Below are 27,260 nucleotides of genomic sequence, written 5' to 3' on the forward strand. Positions count from 1 at the left end.
TATATCCAGTTAATGTTAGTTGGAGCGATGTTATGCTTCGTGTAATATTTTATATCTAATTTGTGAGAAATACACATAATTTTTAAGATTCTGGGATTTCGTGTGACCGGTTTGAATAGTCTCAAGGCCCTTTTTAAATCTTCTGACGAATAGATTGCCTCACATGCGTCAAAAAAAATCGCGTCTGCCTATAATAAAATATAAATAAAAATAAATAAAATATTACCAACTTACTTTAAAACCCAGTTTTAATATATTATACTAGAGATATCTAACGACAAAATAAGAAGTATGGAAGTCAATAAAATTCACCAAACGTGTTTTTTGTAAATAATGTACTTACATCTAAAAACAATAATATTTTTTTAGATTTAAAGATACACATAGGTAGGTACAATAAATTTTAAAAAACTGTTATAAATGTACAATATAAGTACTTATAATATTAATACTATCGACCGAAGGTACTTGATGGAATTTGAATTTAAATTCTAATGGATTCAAGCTCTGTACTATTTCATTTAAGTCGTTTTTTGCGACCCGGGTTTCACCTTTCGGCATCTTCAGGCGTCGTGTACACTCACCTAAGGTAAACACACACTGACAACGAACACTCTTAACTGTACCTTATATAGTAAATCAATACAATAAAGTAGGTAAAAATTTTATTATCTACATATACTACTACTATCACAAAAAATACAATAAACAAATTATGAATAGTTGAAGTGTCAGTAAAAAACGACTAGATAGGTAGGTAATGAGGTTTTTACCTACTTTATTGTATTGATTTACTATATAAGGTAGAGTTAAGAGTGTTCATTGTCAGTGGTGAGTGTACATGACGCCTGAAGATGCCGAAAGGCGAAACCCGGGTCGCAAAAAACGACTTAAATGGAATAGTACAGAGCTTGAATTCATTAGAATAAGTACTTATATTATATTAACATATTATGTTTTGTATTTTATCGCTAGATGTTTCTAGTAGCACAACACTTTTCCTTACTTGGCGCTATTATGAAGGATAAAAATAAACTTCTAAATCGAATATATTAGCATGACTATGTGGTCGGCGAGAGAGTGCTAAGGAGAATGTTTAGGACGGAGAAAGTTAACTTTGTTATAATATTTATTTTTAAAATACGTATTTCCATTTAGATTCGTACATTCTGAATATTACGGGCACCAAAATAACATTAAATCGATAGATTTCTATTTTTACGTCCCTCTTCAAAAGGTGCCTATGAAAATGGGTTAATCAGAATACAAGAATAGACTTTCTGCGTAAATTTGCAACACATTTTGAATATCAAAGCCATCAAATAAACCGTGTCAAATCCAGCCAAGTACTCCAAAGACTTATCCCAGCGGGTTAACAGAAATCTCTCGTGAGCCTCAAGTGTAGTAAATAATAATGTTTTACATACAACACAGGAATAGCGATTTACACTTACATAAATAGTCCTGTAAACACTCAGGAAAAACAACTATCCAAGTCTGTAAATAATATAAACAATAAATAATGGTGTATGCTTAAATATATTATTATACCCCTACTTTTATATTAGGTATAGTTAGTAGATTTTTTATTATTATTATACGCATGTTATATTATAATAATATATAACAATCCATAGTTAAGTAGGTACTGAAGAAAAAAACCTTTATTAATCATTATATTATTATGTAGTCAGTGAAATCACTGAATTAAATGAAACTGATTCACTGAATAAATACCTACTACCTATATTTTTCTTTAAAAAATAAACCAGCGCCAATTTTTACTTGGAATCCAGTTTTATATTTTCTCTCTAGTTAACATAACTGTGTGGGCATTATATTTTATTTATAATTAAATTATTATTGCTTATTCAAGTCTGAATAATACCAAATATTATGGAAGGTATCGGTAAAGCAGTCATTTGATTTTTAGTATTTTTAATAGCTATCTTTCCGATGTTATTTAAAATTATCATTTCTAATAATTCGTTTGATTATTTATTTTATTTAGATGGCGCGTGTAGTATTGAAGCGAATTTTTTTGAATTCATCTAAATGCCTATTTCAATTCTTGTTATCATGGAAGCATTCGTTTGGCCAATGTGATACCTACAATAACTTCGCCTATAATATACACAGCGGTCAATTTTCTATAAACCATGACCACTTCATACAATCCGCCTTCTTGCATATTCGTGATCAGGTGAAGTAGGTACTCGTTTTATCCAAGAATATGACTATTTATAATACGTGATCTAGATGATTTGCCTCTGGCGTCCGTCTATAATATTATTATCATAGTCGATGTAATCCCGGCTTTCATCGACGGTTGCTCATAAATATTGCTCGCTCAATGATATCCAAAAGTAAGGCTTCCGCAAGTATATCAAAGTATCTGAGATAGCCAGGAATTCAATACTTTAAAATGATTCTAAGAATGCAGAAATAATCTTTATAAATCATCTTGACGCATTCTGCATCAGACTCTATCGCTTTGCTCTAACCTTTAACAATATTAAAGAGATATTTCGTATTGTTTTGTGACCACCTGCTGCATTTTGGATATCAGCGCTTAACATTCCTGAGATATGGAGGTCCGAGAGTCATTTATTCATTTATGTACTATTTCTTTGTCCTTTAAGGCTTTCATCCTGGTTTAATTGTCGTTCACTTTCTATTTTTCATATCAAACAACTATGACTTTCCATTACTTCTAGTCCAAAACACTATACGAATATACCATCTAATGGCACTCTATATGTGTTACGAAGCCACCTTAATGAGGTTGAATGGATGAAGCTTGCCGCTCGTGTGTCCGATCTTAACTTTCCTGTACAACAGTTTAGAAGTTTGTTTGAATCCTACGGTCTCAGAACCTCTCGAAGTCTATTCGTTTGCACACAAGAGGCTTCATCGGTCGTCTCAGTTTCAACCAGATGTTCACGATATCCAAATAGGTAACTCATTAACTCTACTCTCGTGTAAATATATTAGCAGAATGAGAAGTATCCATACATCAAAAATACAACCAATGTGTTTGTGAATATTATTACTATAAAAAACAAATAATCTTACCTTTTTTGCAGTGGTAATTTTCTTTAACGCAAACAACGCAAGCTATTTATTATAAACTTTAAAAGGAAGCTTCGAAACAGTTAAAATAAGTTGGTTATAAAATTGTACCAATTTTTTTTTTTAATAAAATCGATTTAGATCAGATAGTTACAGAACAAACGCTCAACTATCTTTATTTGACAATGTTATAATCAGTGACGTCCTGTGAAAGTAGGCAAATCAGGTGTTACTAAAAGACAGCAGAATATTATTATAGACTTACACCTATCATAGTAGTTTTCGTGGACGTAAAATGGTTATTTTTATCGTAGGGGGCCTAAAATCAGTCAGCGCGTCGGGTCACTAAAAACACCATTGCATTTTTGAATAATCGTTTAATGTATGGTGGGTAAATATGTCAAACGCAATTGCGGACCGTCGCGCCGCTTTGGGCTGTGTTTTGTTTTGTCCCTCCAATAGGCGCACTCAACATGCGAGACGAGTGGAGGGTTTGTGTGTGGCTTGGAGAGTGCATAGAAGTTCCCGTGAAAGGGGAACTACTATAATATTATTTACTTATATTATAATACTACTAAGACTCGAAAAAATATATAAATTGATCAAGCGAATTATAATTATTGCTGCAAAAAAACATGTGTGTCATTATTCTATTCGGCCAAAATTTTATCAAGCTATAGTGCTTTTATTAACTTTAGTCCCCATTGCAGAATTTTGTATCATGCATTTAAAGATTATATTATCCCTATAAATTTTTAAAGGTGAGTATATTGAATGCATTCTCATAGTATTTTAAATTCATACGCAAAATAAAAAATAAAAAATCGATTAATTAGTTTATTTTGATTGTAATAGTTGAACAAATGTTTTATGAAATAATCTTAGGTATACAATGTGATAAATTACATATTATTTTATCCATTTTAAAAAATGATTAAATCCACTTTTTGAGAAAGCTATGGGAAATGTAATATTTTTATTCTTCCTTCCTAAAACATCTATTTTCAGTCGCCTCTCTGATTACTGCAATATAATAAACGTCTACTTTTGTGATGACGTGATTAGTTAAAATGGATTTGACGCTATTTGAAAATAATCCTGCATTGATTTGTCGATTATCGAAAATAAGACCCATATTTAGTAGGTTTTTAAATGATTAGATGTTGAATTTAGGGAATTCTGAATATGTTACGTAAGCACTCGCAATAATTCTCTAGCATCAACAATAAAAAAAATTGGAGTTGACCCACTTTTAAAAATTATTTTCATATAGGAAGCCCAAATTAAATACATTAATACAACTAAATGTGTAAAACAAAATTACATGGATACCTAGTATTCCAAAGATCGATTATCTAAAGTTTTAATAGATATTTTTAATGTCACCAAAAGGGTACTAAAATCGTATTTTTTTCAATGAGTACAGGTGATCAGTTTGGCTTAGTAACTATTAAAATTGCTTTCGCCCACTTACACAGACATTGATATTTTTCAATACATATTTTGTGATCATTCAGGCTTCGGAATATGTACTATATGGATGAGTGGGTATAAGCGTTGAATGGTACTCGAAGTGTGAAATAAAAACGTGGTCAGAGATTTGGCGAAATAAATTCGTTCATCTCTTAAGTGTACCGCTGGAGCAGAGTTCAGGATTGTACGTCTGCTTTCTGTTTTGCAGCCTATTAACTCACTGCGAGAGGCGTGTGAAGTCTATTTTTTTGTTTTGTGAGAATGAAAAACAAAACAGTAATGTGTAGGGAGAATTTTCGTTAATAAAAAAATAGTTTATCTTAGTGAGTGTTTTATGAAATAATAATTTATTTTATCATTCAACAGGTCCCTTATTATTTTCATTATACAATAACAAATGTTTAAATATTATTATATTCGGTACCTGCGTATACTTTAACCGGATGTGTTTCCCAGTTATATATATATTCTATATTATCTTCTTTATCATTTTCAATTTTCACTTCAAGACGGTGATTAGCAAAATTTCTAAGTGAATCTTTTATCAGCATTTTTCTCAAGTTTTCCGGTATATGTCCTATAATATGTGATGCTTATAATTAACCAGATATGTCTAAGATTTTTTTAAATTTATTTTAATATCTAGGTACCTATGTAGAGAAAATAATTTTATGATATTTATTAATCAAAACCAGACAACAATTTTCGTTGGTACATTTGTTTAAAAAAATATTATTTTCAAACGGTTATTTGGAAGTTTAGAAGAGATCTTTATTTAGCAACGTATTTTTTCAATTTGTACGCGGCATAAATGAAAACTTTGCGATTTTTGGTAGTATTGACTTGTGTATCTCTCATAATTATCTTATAAATTGGGAGCATCCGTTGTTTGTTCTCCCAAGGTGCAGAATTAACCTGCCATTGGTGATACCAATTAGGAGGGCAATAACTAGATGGGCGTTGTTATATAAGTTTTTAAGATAGTGTCTACTTATTTCATACGGTGTGCTTCCGTGTACTTTTATTTGTATTATTTTTAATTCATTACATAGCGTTAACACTTATTTTTATGTCATATCGTGAGAGCTTTGAGTTAATAATTTATCAAATTCATTATATTATGTAAAAATAAATAATTTGAATTTGAATTTTAAATGTACAGTTTTTTCCAATGCATTCTAAAAGTATAACATAATATTATTATAGAAATATGCATTAAGCAATTTCTATTTTTATTAATTTTTTTTTTAACGGGACTTGAATCTGTCGCTAGTAGAATATACGTTTATTAGTAAAAAAAAAAAAGCGCTTACATCTATCTGCTCTTGGGTAAATTATTTACTTTTCTACACATATAACTACGCACGTAATGTATTTTCATCACCCAGTTAATAAGCTTATCTTTTGTGGCTTTCCCACGTATTTTCCTTTGTTGAAATTTTTATAACTGCATTTGATACTTAGCAAATTTAATGGTTTTTTAAGCCTTGGTCCGAACATGTTACTTGCAATAAAGCGCTAATTTATAACGTTAAAATAACTCTCGTAATGAACTTGCATGCTTTTTGTGTTTTAATTAATCTACCTGTTGATATTATCAGAGTATTCGGTCATTAGCGTTGATATAAAAAAGTCACGTTATAATCACGTGGATAATGTACTCAGATAGGTACCTTCATAAATTGACATCAAATAGGAATATATTGTATAAATTTTACATTCAGAAATATTTATTTATTAAATTTTCCAAGAGATTTTTTTACATTAAAACCAGAGCATGGGGGAATATATAATGATTATGACATCATTATTGGACATTATAGACCACCATACATTTCTCTTAAAAATAATCTATTAAGAAACTTCTTCATAACATTACCAAAATCCACATCGCATTGTAGTCATAATGAAGAAAAAATGCTTTAAATCAATAATTGTAATATAAATTCAAATTCCTTTAAATACTCTTTTTTCCAGTATAATACTCATAGATTGTTTTATTTTAATAAATATTCAACACTTTATCTACCAGAAAATATTCCCGCCTCTTTCTAAATTTGTAGTTATGTAACATTTTGTTTTCTTTATTACAAACATAAGTTTAACTTATACTTCTGCGTTGAACTTACTGGTAAAATATATTTCACCATGAAGCCCCAACTTATAATAATTAACTAAAAACGGCTTTTTAAAAAGCTCACTCTATTTTCGCTCTGTTTAAAAATTAAACGCGAGCTTTTGACATCTCTATTAAAAGCCACCCTCCGTCGACTTTTCGCCATTACCAAAGCCGACGATTCAACTTTTGGCAAGCAACTAACTCGACCGCGTGGCGATTACATACGCAAGTGCAACACGAGCAAAAAAAATACGCGCCGAAGAGCGCTCCGTCGGAAAACTAAGTGGTTTTACTGACTCGAGTAGTTGCAGGAACATCCGGCGGAAACACAATCTCATCGTCTAATTGAAGGATTTCCCGCTGCAAGGCGCTGCTTCCTCAGAATAAACATTATGTACTTTCCAACTTTGCTCCGTTTTCACGGGGATATTTATTTTGCAGTGAAATGCACAATGAAAATGTGCCTTTTGTTTGCGTGATGCTTTCTACAAATATGCGCGGTTTCATTGTTTTACGATAAGTAAATAATTGGTGAGCGGATTACGTTGGAAAATTCACTGCCATAATAAAATTTGTGTTCCGTAATAAGAGGAGCATTATTCTGTAGGTCTAATTACATCATATTTACACTGAAATAATGCTTTATCACTCTTTCATTTCTGTATTTTTTTATCATTTATTATAATTATATAGCTAGACAATAATAATTATTCCTAAGTTTATTCTTCTTCTTTCACCCTGTCTCGTCCCAACATTGGGGCATAGGGCAAGCACAAGTTGGCGCCACTTCCCTCGGTCCATCGCCAACTCCTGCGCCTCCCGCCATGTCAGACCTGCAGCACGTAGGTCGCTTTTGTAGCATTGCTGCAGGGTGAGGGAGGGCCGGTCACGGCGACGGAACCCTTGAGGCTGTGCCACAAGAGTACGAAGTGCCGCACTCTTTGGCGGCATCCGGAATACATGTCCCAGCCACGTAAATCGTCTTTTCGTGATAACTTCAATCACCGAAGGCTGTTGTGTCTGCTCACGAACTCGGGTGTTTGTAACGCGGTCGTACCAATGTACCCCTAAGATTTGGCGGAGACATCGATTCTCAAAGCTCAAAACTTAGACTCTTGAAGCTTAGTAAGATGCCATGTCTCACAGCCATACAGGAGCACAGGTAGCACACACGCGTTAAACAAACGACATTTGGTCCTCACAGAATACAGCCTTGACCTCCATGCGACTCCAAGTTGGTTGAACGCAGAGCCCGCCACACCCATGCGGATTCCAAGCTCACTAGAAATACCACCATCATCGGCAACCGTGGCACCCAAGTATTAGAATCTGGACACCAGCTCGAGGTGTATAAAATATTTTTAAGAAAAGCAAAACATTTTAAATACAAATATTAATATCTTATCCAAAGTCAACTTGTAAAGTTAACATAATATACAGTAAGTATATTATAAAGCAAGGTAAAACCATCCTAGCATCGTTTTCTCAACTGGTCGCTTTGACATTTCAAAGTAATAATCTATGCCCAATATGCTCAGAGCAAAATGTTATATGTCGGCATTATACAGCTTTGTGAGTTCTATTCAATTAGCATGGCCCAGCGTCTTAAATATACATACATTTTCTAGGTACATAGATAGGGTCTATTTTCATTTGAGAACGAATATGCAAATTGCAGATATTATATTATTCTCGAATGCTATTACAGCATAATGTATTTTAATTTGTCAGCCATACGAATGCGTTTAATATGAATGCTTTTCTTGCATAGCTTGCGAAATTTTCTGCTTTCATCTTGAAATATTTCTTTAGATAATGCTCATTTTCTTTATTTTTTGTTAACTTAGATTATTTCTAAATGTTAAGAAGTATAGGTACATTTACTTATTTAACATATTATCATAAAATACACCTTCAATAATAAATCAAAGGCATATAATTTAATTAAACATTTTCTTGGTTGTATCCCATTTTAATATAGTTTAATAATTATTTTTAATAAACTATTTTTAGATAATTATATAGTACACTGTACAGATAATTCTCGTTAATTTTGACCCCTTCGAGTGCAAATTTGTTATATCGCGATCAATTTTTAGTAATATATTTTGGTTCTGCAATTATTTTGACATAATATTATGTCAAGTGCCAGAAATCATCACAATAAATAATTGAATCACGTGGGTATGATTATTTGAAAGTTATTGACATATTTTATACAATATGTTTAAGTAGGATTAGTAGGTTAATATATTTTAAAACTATTTATATACCTACTTACCTAGATTTTTTTAAACACTAAACAATATTTATTTATTTAATAAGTTTATTTTATGTATAACATGTATTTTGTTATTAACTTTGTTTAGTTTAGTCTTAAAAAGGTTTGTTTTCGTATTTGTCTATTTTTCAAATCCCGCGTTGATTACGAAATTTTACTTATCGCGACCGTATCCAAAATGTACCCTCGGCAATCAACGGTTACCTGTATTTTATTATTAATATAAAATTAATAGAAATACATAATTTCTCATATATTTATAATATTTTTCTTCAAATTACGTTAATTGAATTAATATAATATTCATACATTCATACATAAAATATTTGACACCGAAAAAGAAAAAAACAATGAATTAAATGCTATGTAATAATTCTACAGCTCGGAGTTTCTGATGCTTATTTCTGGCTATATACCCATTATCAAGACCGAAATTATTTGTACCTAAAAAACTATTAATATTACTAACTAAAAATTGTAAGAATTAATTAGGGTAGTAAGGTAGTATTAAAATCCATACCTAACAAAGGATAATCACGTAAACACTAGTTAATAATAATCAATAAAACAGATAGCATTCTTCGAAATTTCATACAATTGAAACAAATTACTAAGATGTGACCAAAGCATATATTCGTTTTGCTTGGATTTTTACCTGTAAATAAAACATTTATTAATTTATATTTTTTCTCTTCTTTTCAGGCTGTGCATTTGTAAAATTCAGTTCTCATCAAGAAGCCCAGGCAGCAATCAATACTCTCCACGGGAGTCAGACTATGCCGGTAAGCTTGCATACTATTAATTAATATCTCCAAAATATATATTTTACTATGTATACCAAAACAACAATAAAATTGTTTATTAAAGTAATTTAAAGTAAGTGATCTTAGTAGAGGCTCTCCAAAATCTATTAATTCAATCTTATTAATTTATTGTAAATCAACATTATTAATAATTTTATCAAAAAACAATACTGTCGACCAAAAGTATTTGATTGAGTTAATATTTTTACTATTCTATTTGAGTCGTTTTTTGCGACCCTGGTTTAGCCTCTTAGCGTCGTTATATGTAATGCTTCTTTCGTTGTTTTAATTTATTTGATCAGCGATAACTAGCTGTACTAGTTTTCAGTGCGCATAGTGCCTGAAGATGACGAAAGATAAAAATTTTCAATGATAACATTTAGAATTATCTTATTCGCTGCCATTTTGAATATGGGTGGATTGTCAAACCAACTTCTGAGATTTCTGAGACATATTTTTTTTCTTCTGATAGGGTCTCGATTATACATTCACTTGAATAACACAATAAAGTAAATACACTAGTTATTAGATAGTAATGTTTAAAAGAAATAGGAATGTTTTCGTTCATACTCACTACAATTATACATAAATAAAAAGTCTACCAAACGTCATGTTGACTTAAATCGTATATTGTTGTTTGGCAAACAATAAAAAATATCGATTCCAATAATTATGCCTTACCTTAGCAAATTAAATTGACAAAAAAATGGTAAAAAAATACAACAGTCTAGTTTTATCGTTAAAAAACTGGGACAACGAAAACAAAATTAGCAGTAAAATAATACAACGCAAAATTAGAGGACGGGGAGAGAAAAAAGCAACCGTGTTTATTTATTTTCAAATTTCTCGTCGGTGCCGGTTTGAGCGACGGAAAAATAAAATTATTATTATCATCGTAAAATAAATTGGCGGGAGAGAGAAGGAGATAGATACAGAGAGGGAAGAGTCCCACGCACCGGGGTCTGTGGGGAAAAGTTAATTTTCTATCATCATCATTATGCCCTTTCAGAGTTTGGCGGGCCGCCAGAAAAATTTCGCAGCGAGCCTATTCACGTCCATTAGTTATACGCGACCCGAACTTGTTTATTTTTTACACTGTAAACGTTTGTCATCGTCCAAAAATATCACATTAATTTTATTGCAGCATCTCCCATCTCTGCCCCTGATCGTGTGTCAAAAATATGAATAAAAAATACGGTACCATTGAAATGCATTAAGGCATTTTTTACGGAATAAATTAATTATAATTTGATTAAAAGTTTATTTTAAGGATCTTTAAATCACAGAATATCAGGATTTATTTTGACATAAAAAAATCTCAAGCATTAAAGTTTAATTTAACTATTTCATCAAATTGAAATATAACAACCAGTCAATTTGGATTTCATCGAAAACAAGGAAATATTACAAAAAATCAAATAATTAATTTCTTCTAGGATCAAGATTTTGATTGCAGGAATCAGTTGATTCTATTTTATTATGTCTGTCTGTTTTATTATCGTGTATAAATACTAGAGGTTTCAATGATTTCTTCACATAATCGTTCTACATAATTGGCGTACAGTTCTTTATATTTCTACCTCATTCGCTTCCTAGGCCTCTAAATTGGCCTTTCAACCATTACACGAATTATAATAAAAATAAAAATATATGCTTACCTAATTCTTAGTTCTAAATTAGTCCACATGTTTACTTCATTTACTTACCATTATTAAAATAAGAGAAGAAAATCTTTTTGAAACATGATTTTACCAATTAACAAAATCAATACTATAAACAAATATATATAAACACCATTTAATTTGACATTTTAATAACTTATATTATTTCACAATTTTATACGTGGATAATTTTGATATTAAAATAAATTTTATGTATAATAATAACCAACACTATTTTTGTAAATCCATATATCTAAATTTAATCATTGAAAAACGAAGAATCGTTTTATTGCGGCGGACCTTTTTTGAGTTTTAAAAGTGTATAAATAATTTATAAATATTAATATATAATATAAATTATTTATAATAAGACTATAATTTGTAAAAACTGTATTTTACTACTTTAATTAATTACAAATATAATATTTAATCATTCGGTTTCAGTCAACCATAACTTTTAAATGTAACAGGATTTGTACATGATGTAATACATTTTAATGAATTCAATTTTATGTACAATCTATTCTACATTTTATCCAAGAAATATGTTATTTTTATTACACATAGTAAACACAGTCTTTTATATATATCCCATATTTAACGATTTTAAACATATAAACTTAGAAACTATGTTTACGTGTGTAATAAAAAAATCATACTTCTGGGATAAAATCTAGTGTAAGTAGTACACAAAATTTAATTTATTAAAGTGTAACACATTATTTAAAAACCCAATAAAATAATTTAATATGTATATAGGTATATATATATATTATATTAACTATAAAATATTTGAACAAAACTTACTTGGATAATGAGTCCTCACTTGGTTATCGAAAGACAAGTTCAAATCCCACAAGCTTCAATATTTTTTCTTGGATTTTTATTAAGTTAAAGTTGTTGTCTTTCCTATATATTATGTGTATTAAATTTTGAAAACAATACATATTTTAATTGACGTTAAATACAACATAATATAGCTACGCCAAATATTTATAAGCTGGTACCTATTTTTAATTCATAAGCCCTTTATTAATTTTATACGCCCTCTTCAAATAATACAACTTCTTTATAAAGTAAAATCTATATCAATTCCATTACTATAAATTATTACACTTTGTAAAAAGAAACGATTTAAGCCGCCAATAATTTTACTGTAGCGGTTAAATTCGGCAGCGATCTCTATCGGCAAAAGCCGCAAATACTCAGAATCAATTTGCTCTCTATTTGTCCCAGCTATTTATTCTTCTTTCGACGGGGAAAATTCACGGCGTCATAATTCGGGGCCAGTGTGAGAGGGCGCGCTATTCTCAATTCTGGCCATTCCAGACCCAGACGTAAGCCATTCACGTCTTGGTTCGACAAAGAAAGTTGCGACACCGCCGGCGCATTGGACTAATGATGTTTTCGTTCGGCGCGCCCACCTTTTCATCTACCGTCCCTGTCTGAAAGAATTTGTCTCTGGAATTTTTCGTCCCCGAAAAATAAGTCCCCCTGCGAATAGCTATTGTATAAGATTAGTCGCATTATAATGATGTTTATTTTAATATAAATAATTCTACTTTTGTTTTATGTTACGTAAAAATTACATTTTCTTTGTATTTTAATTTTAGTTTGCTTTTCAAGAATTCATGAACAGACACTATACTTTTTTAAGATTTCCCTTTACTTTTTGAAATAATTCTGCAAAAAAAAATCTATAAAAGTGCTTTTAGACTATACGAACTAGGGGAAAATAAAAATGATTCCATACATAAATACGATATGCTAGATTAAAAGATATATATTCCGTTTAATTTATGTGTATTTGACACCATTATAATGCATTCTACAAAACAAATTGTAGCTCAATATCATGAAATATTGATTATTATACGAATCTGTCTACGATTAAAATACTAGTAATTAAATGGTTTTATAAAATATTGTGACTTCTAGTTGTCTCGATACAATATCGATAATATGTACGTATAGTATAACTAATTATTAAAATATTTCATAAACAGTGGTTCATTTCTGTATAAATCAAATATATTTTACACCATTATAATATATTCTACATTCTACAATATAAATTGTAGCATAATCTTGAAGATCTTTTATTGACATTTTTGTTTAATATGAGGTACTGATTATTTTAAGAACAAGCTGAGTTCTTATAATTACTACTAGTATATACAATTATAATTATAAATAAATGATTTTATAAATTCTGTGATTTTGGAGTAAAAGTGCTTAAGTTAGTTTGGTTCCAGATGAGATAATCGGTTTTGAAATAAATCACAGTTTTCAAAATATTTTTCTTAGAAGTTAATTGTATTAAGTGTATTTTTTTATTTCTTTCACATTATTCATGTATAATACATTTTTTTTATTATTAGAGTTAAAAATGATTTTCTCAATTTAAGCTATTTCTACAATTTAAAATATGTATTTATTTTGCCTACATGTGACAAAATCTATTATACATTAAAATCGTTATTTCTTAAAACGTGACTTTAGAACTTTTACCCTGCAACCACAAAATTAATATGGTGAATTCTCGCCATATTGCTAAAATATGAGATAAGCTTTTATAAATATATTAATAAATAATGGTTTATATATATTTTCATTAAACATTCAAAATATGTTTGCATTAGAAATCTGCTACGAATATATTATTATGCTGTAACTAAATACTCTAAATCAAAGTCCGTTTTCATTCGAATCGTCTAATAGTTAATCTACAATTAATAATCTCGCAGGGACAAATCGTAACTACAAATCCCCTTCGAGCAACCCTAGCGCTCTCTTTTTGAACCCCCGCCCCTCAAAACAACCCCTCGGGGGTGCACAAACTACCTACACAACGTAGTTACGGTGTCACGCTTTTGTAATGGAAATCTGCGAGTGTATAAAGTTTCTTATTTCTCTCAGGCGGACTTTCTCCTATTCGTGTCTGTATTTTTCTTCGTTTAATCTTATTTATGTTGGCGTATGGCTCTGTTTTGTGAAAACGTGGATACTCTCCCTCGAAAAATATTTTTTTAAAGTATCGCCATAGCGCTTCGTACGTATTTTATGCGAATAAAAGTGTATCTGTGCGTTCAAAGTTTTCGAAAAAGATTTGCAAGAGCATTTTTCATATTCAAAACAAAACGTGAGTATGTATTATGCTCAAAGTGAATTATTACACTTTCAAATTGTTTTCTTTTGAATAATTTATATATTTCAAGATAATCCCACATAAGTATTCATAAAATACTCCGCATTTTTTGTAAAATTTTCCCCTCGTTTGAACATAATTATCCAATTCGTTTTATACCACCTTTTTCATTCGTACCGTTAAATCAAAATGTTTAATTTATAACGTGAATAATAAATATTTTTGATTTTCTATTAAAATCAATATCCGATGTATCACCATTTGACTAAATGTCCAAGTACCTACAATCAAAAAAAAAACATTTTTCGTGACACAGCTAAATCTCACCTATTGATTGCGATATGTTTATATACAGGTATTTTTTACGAATATTACTTTTTTGCAATTCTTTCATTCCAATAAATTACACTTCTTCAATCTTTACACTTTACATAATACACTTTAAACAACGTATAAATTTAAACCAGAAGTACATTACATTTTTTATTTATCGGTCTGTCTGTAACGCATACACTGTCTTTCGCTGATTCACACACGCGTCTTTGTTGCGCGACAGCAGAACACCCACATTTCATCCCACTCATGCGCACTGCACTTAATTGATTAATCACGTATATGCATTTCACTGATACGCATTGGTATCCAAATTGACGTTCTCTTAAGTAATAAATAGTATTACGCCATATTATTTTGTTTCTGATATAAAAATATTATTATATAAATAATTTATATAAAATATTATACATATATATTTATCTTAATAGTATTATTAAGCAAATCAACAATAATTTTGACCTGGTAATTTAATCTATATATTTTAACCTACTTACTATCGGTACTCTTTTACTCTCTAACATTGGAGCATCAGATAAACATATATAAGAGAGTCCACTTTCCTTTGGTCTATCTCTTTCTTTCAACATTTACATCGCTTTTACAGCATTGTTACAGGAAGGAGGGTTGAAATCGAGGGCAGAATCTTTGAAGCTAAGTCACTCTTTGACGGCATCTGGAATACATGTTAAAGACACGTAAAACACCTCTTCATCACTAAGTCGGTCACTAAAGACATTAAATAAATAATAAATATTTCATTAATTTCAAAATTAATTTCATAAAATATATTGTTTGTCAAACATGATGAAAATTATGACATAAACTGTTAGTTTTTATACGGTAGATATAAAGATTATCAACGTAATATTGAATACACCGTCAAATGTTTGCTTAGCATTTTTCGTGGGCATTAAAACAGGGAGAACGACAAGCCAAAGCAATCTATTATAAATGATCGTCTCCTCTTTCGACTGAATTATATACCGAGAGTTACGTCGGAGGATAATCCATAGCGCCTGTGACCCATTTCCAATTTTCATTTCCAAATGCTTGCCTGTCATCTGAACATCTCTTGGAAACTTGACACGTATATATTTGTGACAGCAAAAGGGAGAGGGCGAGGGCCCTAACAAGGGATGGGATTAATGTCAGGGTAATCATGGCAAATTCTACTTCGGAGCATATAAAAAAACTACAACAATCCTTTGCGAGGTTTTAATATATAAATACATAGATATACAATATAAGTGTATACCTACTATGTTAAAAAATAAACTATACTTCTGCAGTACAATTTAGCAGTGATATATATATATGTATGTGTGTGTGTTAATTCATTTTCCGTGTACATTTTACAATCATTAGGTCACCAAGATTTTTTTTTAAATAAACCACACAAGTCATTATCATCATCAAACAGGTCAATCCAATGCTGGATGTCTCTATTTCTTTACAGGCACCTATATCTGCCAAATTGATTTTGTTTGTCGATCTAATGGGTTTTAGGAAGTTTTTCTGGTCATTTAGTTCCCTTTACTACTGATATGACTTTATTTATCCAATAAAACATGGCCAGCTTGTTACCATTTCCGCTACCTGTTTCTTTATGATGGTATTAAGCGTATTTACATGCCTGAATAGTATCTTCAAACGTAACATATTGTGGAAAGTTGTCAACCAATGTATGTATATGAAACATGGATTCTAAAAGAGAAATAAAAAAACTATGAGTAGCATAATGTGGCATGGAAAGAGGTGTATTGAGCATAACGCGAAAAGACCACAAAAGTAAGTTAATCAAGGATTATATTAAATCTCCTTGAACTGTTTTTTTTAGTTGAATTATATTTATACTGAACGATCCACTCATTGTTCAGTTTTCCAATTTTTAATTACTTGCACGTACCTATTTCAGTTTTGTCAGTAATACCTATTAACATTAGTTTTTTTACGAATGATTTGACTATAATGTATTTATTTTCACAAAACCTAGTATTATACCAAAATTATAAATATTATTAATAATTTAACCATTGTAAATATGTTTAAAAAAATCACGTCTTTGAACACATAGCTCATGTATATTTTTTTAATCTAATAAGTAAAATCAAACATTCATCATACTGCACATTGAGCAGTTAAATTTTAAAATAATTGGCAAATTTTTAATGATAAGTTAAAATTGATTGCATCTTTAAACAACTGCATGTATACCTAGTTGTTCTTCTTATTTTCCATCAAAGCATACTTGTCCTATGTCAGTACTAGCACAAAATTGATATATCAGAATAATCTGAGATATTTTTCATTCCTAGTCACAAATTATAGCAAACGGATGATACTGTTTATTTCTAATAAAATAAATAATATTTTATTTAATATTACGTTCCCTGCATAAAGATTTCTAATGGCCTTTAACCTAGTTGAGTCCCTGCTTGGAAAGTTGCGTAAGTTTGCGTAGACGTAACTCCAGAATTACTGCTTTTATGTTTGAAGGTGTGCGTACGTCTATAGAGTTTCGTTCAATATAGCAAAATGTCATTTTTAATCAACGGACTTTGAAAGAAAATATTGAACGGATTTGCTTTGTTTGATGTTCTCAAATTATTCTTGCGAACGTTATTTCTTTGACAGAACAGTTCCTACAGACGAGCCTTATATTTGGTAACATTATTTTTATAGCCAATAAACAATTACAAAGTTAGTTTACCGGAGTATTGATTTGTTTTCTCATACTAGTTAACTTGTCAAACAGTTTTACGTTGTTTTAATATAATATTTAGATTACAATTTCCTTTTATAATAAGACTTGAAGCACAGAGTTATACTATTTTACATGTCCAATAGCATGTCTTATACTCTCTTCGATATTAACTTAACTGGGTATGTCATCATTTTGTTAGCACTAGAAGGATAATATGCGTATATTTCTAGAGACAAATTAGTATAAAAGTGCATCATAGTAAGATATCGTCTTATTATGATGGCATTGACATAGGTAATGCTTACAAATTCTTTCAATGCCATATTACTTGCTATCATTATGTCTTCATCAATCGAGTTTAAATAGTAAACTTTACCCGAATTTATATCAGTTGTTTAGTTTTTATGTATTTAAAGTCTTCACTGTTACCATATCGTTCCACTTCTCCTTTAACCAATCGCTATCGATGGTTAACTACCATCAGGACGATTATTGCTCTATCGCCGATTACCTGGAACAGTCGAGTGAATCTTCACTCGCTCCAATCACGGAAGTTCTTCTGTTATGTCTACCGTTGATCTTTTTTTATATAACGTGTTGGGAAATACTGTTCTTATCAGGGGCGGGTCTAGCGGTAAGCAGACTAAGCGGCCGCGTTGGCCCCGAGGTACCAAGGGACCCCGAGATCTTGGAATGTCTTTAAAGAATTGTCTTACAGACGGATTTTGATAAATTCCGATAATTTTTTGATAACTTCTGTGATTGGGTGCAGTTCATCGTTTACTTTATTATGGTCTCGCTACTTAAGTGTTAGTTTCGGAATAATAAAAAAATGCACCGAATTTTATCATTTTTCCTGACGTTGTGTGAATGCAATGCAGTGCACCAATAACCGAGAAGAAGTGACTCACTAGTCGATTTCAAAGTAAATTCATTGTATGTCATATGTGATAAGACCAAGGCAAAACTGTCGCAAAGAACACAAACATATGAAATAGTTATAAAGCCTTTTCGAATATTTTTTGATTGGAATCTATCAGTGGAAGAAAAAAAGAACGCGATAAAAAAGTTGATGGATATTTACAAAGAGGACATTAGTGTTTGTACTTTTGAAGATGAATTTGACCATTTTTTAATATTTCTTAAAGAAAACAAGTACTCTATTAAAACCACACCAAACATCTATCGAGCCGCCAAAAAGACGTCTTGCACCTTCCCAAATGTAAAAATATTATTGATTTTTTTAACTCTTTAACTTTCTAATGCGTCAGATGAAAGATCGTTTTCTGTTTTAAAGCGTGTAAAAAAATATTTGCTTGAGAAGTACTATGGGAGAAGAAAGATTAAATAGTATGGCCATTTTGTATATAGAGCAAGAAATTTTAAACCGAATTGACACTGCCAAAATAATTGACGAATTGTCATGAAATAAAGCCTGACGAAAATTTATTTTATAAAATATGTTTTTTTTATTTTATTTCTATTACCTTTGTTATATTTTATGTTAATAAATTATTGGGAGTATCTTTGTATAAAACTTTTTTTTCTAACTTGAATTTGGGGGCCCCGAAATTTTTACCGCTCAGGGCCTCCACTTGACTTGATCCGACCCTGGCTCTTATCATCTTATAATATGGCCGAATTACTTTAGTTTTTGGTTGTAATACTTTGCCGATTTTTTCGATCATTTCCTGTTCATTTTAAGGTGTTATCATATTTTGTCACACTGTCAGTTTTAGGAATTTTGAGGTTATGTTAATACAATTACATTTCAAAGGCCTTGACTATAATATTGATAACCATCAACTATACATATATGTTTGTATTTTGTAACTATTAGATTATCATATCTACTTTTATATTATGTTTATCGAAACTATCTAAAATAATGCGAGAAAGAACGTTACGTGGGCTTCTATCGAAGATGAATATTTTTTACATCTCATTGAGCATTTTTGATGACAACTGATTCGTTCAAACATATCCGCGCAGCGAATTTTTGCAAAATTTACCATATCAAATGACAATTTGCGAGTCGGGGAGTAAAGCATTTCAAACGTCTTTGAATATAGCTCGTTTGCTTTTCTTCTGCAAAACTAAAGCATTCCCCGCTGTCGAAGAAACAGCGGGGCTTTCAAAGTAAGATAATTTACAAAACAAATATCTTAAAATAATTTCGGTTTGGAGGCGCTTTTAGGGAAACATCCGCGGTCTAATTAGATGAGAGAAGAGGTATTTTCAATTATTCTTCCATTTTCTTTGTGCTGGAAAGGCACGCGCCTGTATTTTCCCGTAGCAAGCACCTAAGCCCCAGTTTCATCAAACGCAATTATGCCATTCTATGCGTTCGAGCTTAATTCAGAGTTTGGCTTATTTCGAAATATCTTTCACGTTTAGTTTTCAGAATTATTATGGTTGGCGATGTAATAAACCATCAAAGGGGTATATGGCAGCTGACTTTGTAAGTATTATAAATCAAAGACAATCTTGATTTTGTAACACACAATAATATGATCATTATTGTAGGCTACATTTAATTGGAAACGTATTAAATGAATCTTAATATAAATCAATGTACTAAAATAATGAAAAACATAAATTCAACATTATTATAATATGTAGTACCTATAAGACGTCTTTAACATTTAAAAATAATGTATGTTGCCAAATATCTCTAAAAAAAAACAAAGAAATAATGGTATTCGATAATAACTTTATCAATACTCAAAAGTGCCTATCAGAGGCAAGTAAACAATAGATAACCGAATAAAGTATGTAGTATATTGTTAACAGCTAAAGTAATGTTACGATATGAGAAAATGATAAAAAATATATAATAATTTTATTAGATTATATTACTACCCTCTCAGTGTCATACTAAATTGATGAAAATTTAAAAATCTCACTCACGGAGAAATGATTTTAAACCGTAAATATTTATATATTTTTAATAAGTTTATAAGAAACAAAAATAAATGTTTCAATAACAACAAATTCTGTTTTGGAAAATTACCATTTTTTATTTATTTTGGTTTAAACTTACAAAAAACGATGGCTAATAATATTATCAGAATCAACACAACACTTCTTACATACTCGTAATATATATAGTTAATAAAATGTCAGCATAACTACAGATTGCTTTAGTAGTAAAAAAATCTTTTACGTGAATCTTATGGATGCAAATTTGATATTTTAATTATAACAGGTATGTTTCTCAGGTATTTCAAAATATGTATTGAAAATAAATATACTGGTAAGTTGAGGACAAATGTATAATATGTTGGTTAAATAACGTTTTTTGAATGTTTGCAATAAAGAAATATCTCTTATCGCCCAGTCATGCAACAAAAAGAAATAAACCTAATTGATTTCGTAGTAAACAGTTTTTATTGTGTCAATTTGCTAATGATTATTTATTAATCACTCTCGTATAACTTGAGCAACCATCCCATACTATTAATAGGTTTCTTTGAACTTTATGCGCCCGCCTTGAAAGCCTTTTTGTAACCTATTATGTATACACTCATTATATTTCAGGGTATAATCGTTTCATTAATATAGAACCCTTCGCGTTTCTTTGTGCTTAAAATTTATTGACTGTATTGATTTTAACAATGTTCTATTTTTCACTCCATCCGCATTTCAGCGAACGTTTAAGTTTTGTTTGTATCTTTAACGAAATCCTGGAAAGATATTTCAAAATACAACGATGAAATTTAATATGGTTTACTCTATAAATAATATAACGACATAAAAAATCAACTCCAATATCTTAATTCCATGTACTTAAGAAACTTTTAAATAACGTAAGTTGATGAATAAATAAACAAAAATATACTGTAATATTCATTAATGACGACAGTGGTGATTCACTGATACTGAACCTAATCGGTTACTACTGACATATATATTTACATACTCTCATTAAATTATTCGTCGTCAAACACATTTAAACATTTCACTAAAGGTTTATTTTATATAAATATTATATTGCCAATAATGTAAGTACTAATATTTTCGAACTGCCTTCTGATTTCTGTCAGTGAAAAAAGTATATCTACGCAGTATACAATTTCAGGGTGAAGGATTAGTATTTTTACAATTTTCACATTTAGTAACACTTACTCTTGACAATTTTTATGGAGTATGACTATGTATATTTTCCTATCCCTCAATTCTGTGATAGATATGTTTACTTAATTATATTTTTCTGCGAGTTCAAATTAATATAAATAAACTAATCGCTTTCTTTAAATTATGTTTTGTTAACAAAATTTTATTTGAAAATCATACAAAAATTATTTGCGATAGCTTTCTGGTTTTCAACATTTTCAATTCCGGTATTTTCCGATCAAAAATCAGTTCTGTCTCTCGAAATCTCAAACCCTAGTCGCTAATGTCGCCCACTGCTAATACTGCGATGGGTGAATAAACCATACAATTTACTTTTAATCACAATAAGTACACTATAGTGATAAGTACTAGCACTATTTATACGTGTATTTAAAAGGGTAAGGTTTCCAAATTGTTTGCCCTTGAGCGACATTGGTCGCGGTCTGTGATCGCAAGCAGTTATCACCGTTGCAGGGCGACGTCGATTGCCGCGGCGGCGCCGACGACGCCCAGCGCAAGCCGAATGGTCTGTTATCTTTGATGGTGCCATAAGGCGCACCTGCGTTGGACGCGGGGGACAGCTTATAACTTGTCTCTGACGACGACGGCGATGCGACCGTTGGACGCAAAATTACGCGGAGACCATAAACACCGACGGTTTATTATTTAAATATTTCCGCCGTACCACAAGGATTTTAAGAGGTCGCTGGCTTAATAACGGTTACTCCAGAATGTCGTATAACAAAGTTATTCATTTATTAATAGAGAATTTATTTGGTATAATTCAATTTTATAATAAAATAATATTAATATCGATACTATTTCGATATCAACAGTTTTTCTCTTGATATATGAATAAACTATTTATCCTTTCTTATAATGTAACATAACCCAACCACTTTTTTTTATTTACTGTGATAATTAACTCAAACGTAATACTTATGTTGAATTTGTAATATTTTTCATTACGATTTTTAGTTTTCGTCAAACTCTAAATTTAAAAATTATTAATCGTAAAATTTATATATAATATGAGACGTTGGTGAATATATTATTAATAATTATCATCTTGGTGTTTTCAGAGAACCCTTTTAATCTAGACCAAAATGAGAGTTTTCTAAATACCTACATAAACTATATTAAACATTTTCACGCGTATATTATTCTGTATTTTTTTTATTGGCTCTACAATCCGATATGGATCTTAGCTTCACCTTCAAACCCGAGATTCAAACTCTGAAACCACGATTAACCGGCACGATTTCAGTCGAGCGGACGCTTGCAAATACTTTTATATCCCTAATAATTTTTCGATTATATATTTATAATTTTATCTTACATTCCTCAATCATCAACGTTATATCGCGCTTTTGGTAAAACATAATTTCTTAAGCTATATCTTTTTATTGTCATATACATCAAATAATATAGAAAGTAAGTATTTTGTACATACATCACTGTTTCAGAGATTTAAATACTTATAGTAGGTATCTATGTACCTACTTAAAGTGGTATAGTATTACCGAGAGTCAGGCATCCTTTTACTAAATGAAGAATTTATCCAAAAGCATTTACAAATCGCGCACATGTGATGAAATTCGGATTAATCCGAAAAGGGACAGTGAATAGAGCTTGTCGCTTAATCCGTTTATTTCGCCTGTTTGTCACATATTCGCTGGCGGAGCAGGGTACGGAGACGATGGCTATCAAAGAGCGTAAGTAACTTTATAAATGGAACTCAGTGGGCTTTATTGCCCCCACCCTGGGCGCGTTTCTTTGTCTTCAGGTTCAATTTCAACTTAGAGAAAAGCGACACTAAGTTATTAAGTAGTTTTAAATGGTCTCGTAGTCGAGCGCCGCCATGGCACTTAGTTGCTTACTTCGTCTTGCGCCAGGTAGATGTTATTAAAAGTGCGCATTGCTTCTGACACTATCACTTTTATACAGAAGGGAAAGTTTCAAATTCGTCGGGACGTGAATGGGAAAAAAACTTATTCCCTACGAATGGGGACGTGTCTTTTCAATTCAGTCTCCTGCAAATGATTGCGAGGTGCTTCATTCGCCCGCAGCCTTCTCTGCCTCTGTCTATGTATTTACTTTCATCACAATCAAAAGCGATTTGTTTAAGCCTTCAAGAGGTTTTTCACTTAAATTGTACTACTGCCGCCTATTTTCTGGTCTAAATGTTGAAAATGTCGCATACATTCAATCTAAACGTCGCAATAAACTGTCTAAGCATTCAAGATTTTTTACCTGTATGATAAACCATATAAACGCCAACTTTAAATACCTGTATATAGGCACTAATTAATTACTAAGTTGTGTAAAAAATATAAGGTTAAAATTTACCTAGTTATTTATTGCATATCTTTTTGATATTTTTTTTATTAATAACAATTTTTAAAAGTCACTTAAATAGCATTGCATTCTTAAATAAATAAATAAATATTTTATTTTATTTTAATTAGTAGTTGTCAAAAATGATATAAAAAAATTAAAAACGCCCTTTTGGGAAACACGAATACTAAACCAATAAATCACTGTTAAGTATATAATATGTTTAATAGTTGAAAACATGTGTATACTATACAGTGAAACCTAAGCACGCTCCGTCACTAATTTAAACAAATATATTGCATTATTTAGCTGGGTGTAAAATGCGAGAGAAGCGATTAGTCAGTTCAATTTCAAAGTGATTATGAGAAAATATAGGTATTGTATTAACGGGACCTAAACATCGATATATTTACTAATGTGTTTTTGGTAAATCATGTCTGGGGGTGATTAGTAAATTTTAAAATCAGCGACCCTTCACTATTTTATTTTGCATTATACCACTGGTGCGGTGGAATTTATTTACTTATTTAATATATCGGCTTTCTGTTATCATTCTCAACGATAAACTATGGTAATGCTATTCGCAAAGTTTTTTTGTATCCGAAAGCAGACAGGAGAAGAGTTGCGCTTTCAAATATTATTACCGGAGCAGCGTTTATATATTTTACTACCACTTCATTTTCATAAAATAACAAAAGCTAATTAGCTTACAGGTTGAATTTTAAATCTCCCGCCCATCCAGCATCAAAAAGTTCACCGTTCATAATGGGCCAGGTGAGAGTATAATTTCGTAGTGAGAAAAGTGTGGCCCGTAAATAAAATGCTATTTTCTTATTATTTTATCAATCAGATACAGTAAAGTTATACAATGACTTTATGAGCCAACTATTTTACGTAAAATTAAATGATCATAAGCCGGACACGATTCACTACCGAACGAATACCTCCCTTAGCTCCTTCCACTGTTCTCGGTCCCTAGTTTTTCAATCAACTTATTTAATGGTATTTCTACGATATGTCCAACATGCATCATTTTGTACTACGTTATATTTTAATAATACATATTTACAATTACTATCTCTATTATATGCACTGCTTTGATATGCATGTGTTTTAAATTTAATTACAATTAGATATTCATATACTTTCTGATTTCAATACTTGTAATATTAATAAACCATTTCTTTTTTCGACGAATACACAGATTACAAGATTTGAGAATGTAACATTCTATATATTGCACATAATATATAACTTATAATAAAGAACATATTACATAACTTGAAAATACCTCAGATATATACCTACTAGAAAATTCACATTTTGAAAAAATACGACGTCCTACGCGATTTGGACCCATGCATAGAGTCAATAATTACGCAATTTGATAAGCATTTCATGCAAGACTTACTAGTTTAAATTATCATAATTAAGTAGGAAGCCCGTATTTTACTTGTATAAAGCATATTGGCGCGAAACCAGTGGATATACGGGTTCAAATCCCGTCGGCTATCATATTTTTTTCACAGTGTAATTTTTTCTAGTAAGGATATATCTGAGGTATTTTCAAATTATGTAATATGTTCTTTTAATATTAGTTTTAAATATCGTTTCTTTTCAAAGATCAATATGTATGTCAAATTTTTACAACTTTAGTGTACCCATTTGTAAAAAGTAATGGGATTTATTATCAGTTAAATGGTCCACTATGGAATGTTTGTTTAATTTCCATATTAAATGATTCAATAGGGGGTCACATTCATATCTCTAAAACGACCATTACTTTCTAAAATATTTTTTAGCATTAAAACATTTTCAACCAAACCTGAAAACACCCGTGACTGTTGGCCATATACTAGAAAAAAATATCTGAATTATAAATTATGAAGAATAAAATTATGCTTAGAAAAGTAGCAACTATAAGCTTAATAAAAATAGGTTTCGGTTGGTTCATAAGCAATTATGCCAGAAAGATACACCTTATCTACGATATACTTAACTTAACTTTACAATATTTAAATAAAATCCTAACTGAACAAAAAATATTGTGATATTTTTCACTTTTTGTTTTTTCCCTATACTTATAATATTTCAAAAATACAATGTGTGCAAAACCAATATAATATAAATTAAATTCTTGTTATCTGTGAAGTGTGAAAAATTGATTTATAAAAACGATACACTTGTTATTATATAATAATTATTCTAAGTATAAATATTAGTATATTATTTCAGATATTACAATAAGTATTCATTATTATTCCATTTTCGTTTGTCTTGCATTAAAAATACTGCACCATTCGTAATAACGAATCATTTTTTTTTTTGTTTCTTTTGCGGATACTGTTGAAAACGCGGCCATATTTGAAACGTCAAGTGTGGTATGTGAACGTCAGTAGACGGCTAGATATAATAACAGAGAGCAGACTCAGAGGATGACCCTTTGCGTACGGGCCTCGCTAAACAAACACGTACCCCTGGTTCACGCTAATGCTTGCGTCAACAAAAATCTGCATACCATTTGGATTTCTTCCTAACCCACGTGCCCCTGGGTCATTTGTATAAAGATTTGGAGTATTTGCTAAATTATGAAGAGGCATTGTACACTAATGCCGTTCCTTAATAAATTTATTTGAAGGGTTTTAATGGAATACGTATATAGCAGGTGATATTAAATCAATTATTAATGAATGTATTTTTATAATATAAATTACCATTTCTAATTCAAAGTAGTATCTACTTAGCGAAGCTTATCTAAACATTTTTACGAGAAATATTCAAATTGTATCTATTTGAATTTCATCTCGTCATCCATTTGAACTTGTGACTTGTGAATATTGTAAATAAACATTGTATGAAATAATTTTAATTAACAATAACTCGACTATGGGTCGTATATCATATTATATCTTATCATCATCATCATCATCATCAGCCGGGGTCAATCCACTGCTGAATGAAAGCCTACCCAAACTGCTTCCAATCGTCAATCCAGCGGCTTTTAGGACGACTCTGTGGCCGTTTCGTGGCCCTTGGGTACCACTAGATGACGGCATTTGTCCAGCGGCCGTCCTTTTGGCGAGCAATGTGACCCGCCCATCTCCATTTCAGCTGTTTGGCAACGTCTATTACATCGCGTACTCCTGTCTGCTTCCTAACCCATTCGTTTCTCTTACGGTCTTTTCGCGTGATGGCCATCATACACCTCTC

At 30.7% G+C, this 27,260-nt stretch overlaps 1 protein-coding gene across 14 annotated transcripts in view; it reads left to right on the forward strand.

Annotated features, from left to right (window-relative positions):
* The window catches only part of bru3 (CUGBP Elav-like family member bruno 3), a 1,071,991-nt gene that overhangs the window by 917,106 nt on the left and 127,625 nt on the right, over positions 1-27,260 (forward strand). For all 14 annotated transcript variants that reach the window (XM_085960090.1, XM_085960105.1, XM_085960128.1 and 11 more), the window contains one exon: positions 9,648-9,727. In XM_085960090.1, coding sequence (XP_085816216.1) covers positions 9,648-9,727 — 80 coding nt within the window. The remainder of the gene's footprint in view (positions 1-9,647; positions 9,728-27,260) is intronic.

Source organism: Rhyacophila brunnea, unplaced genomic scaffold, assembly GCF_057557595.1.
Source record: "Rhyacophila brunnea isolate RB1 unplaced genomic scaffold, BYU_Rbru_1.0 scaffold_11, whole genome shotgun sequence".
In the NCBI taxonomy this organism is placed as follows: Eukaryota; Metazoa; Arthropoda; class Insecta; order Trichoptera; family Rhyacophilidae; genus Rhyacophila; species Rhyacophila brunnea.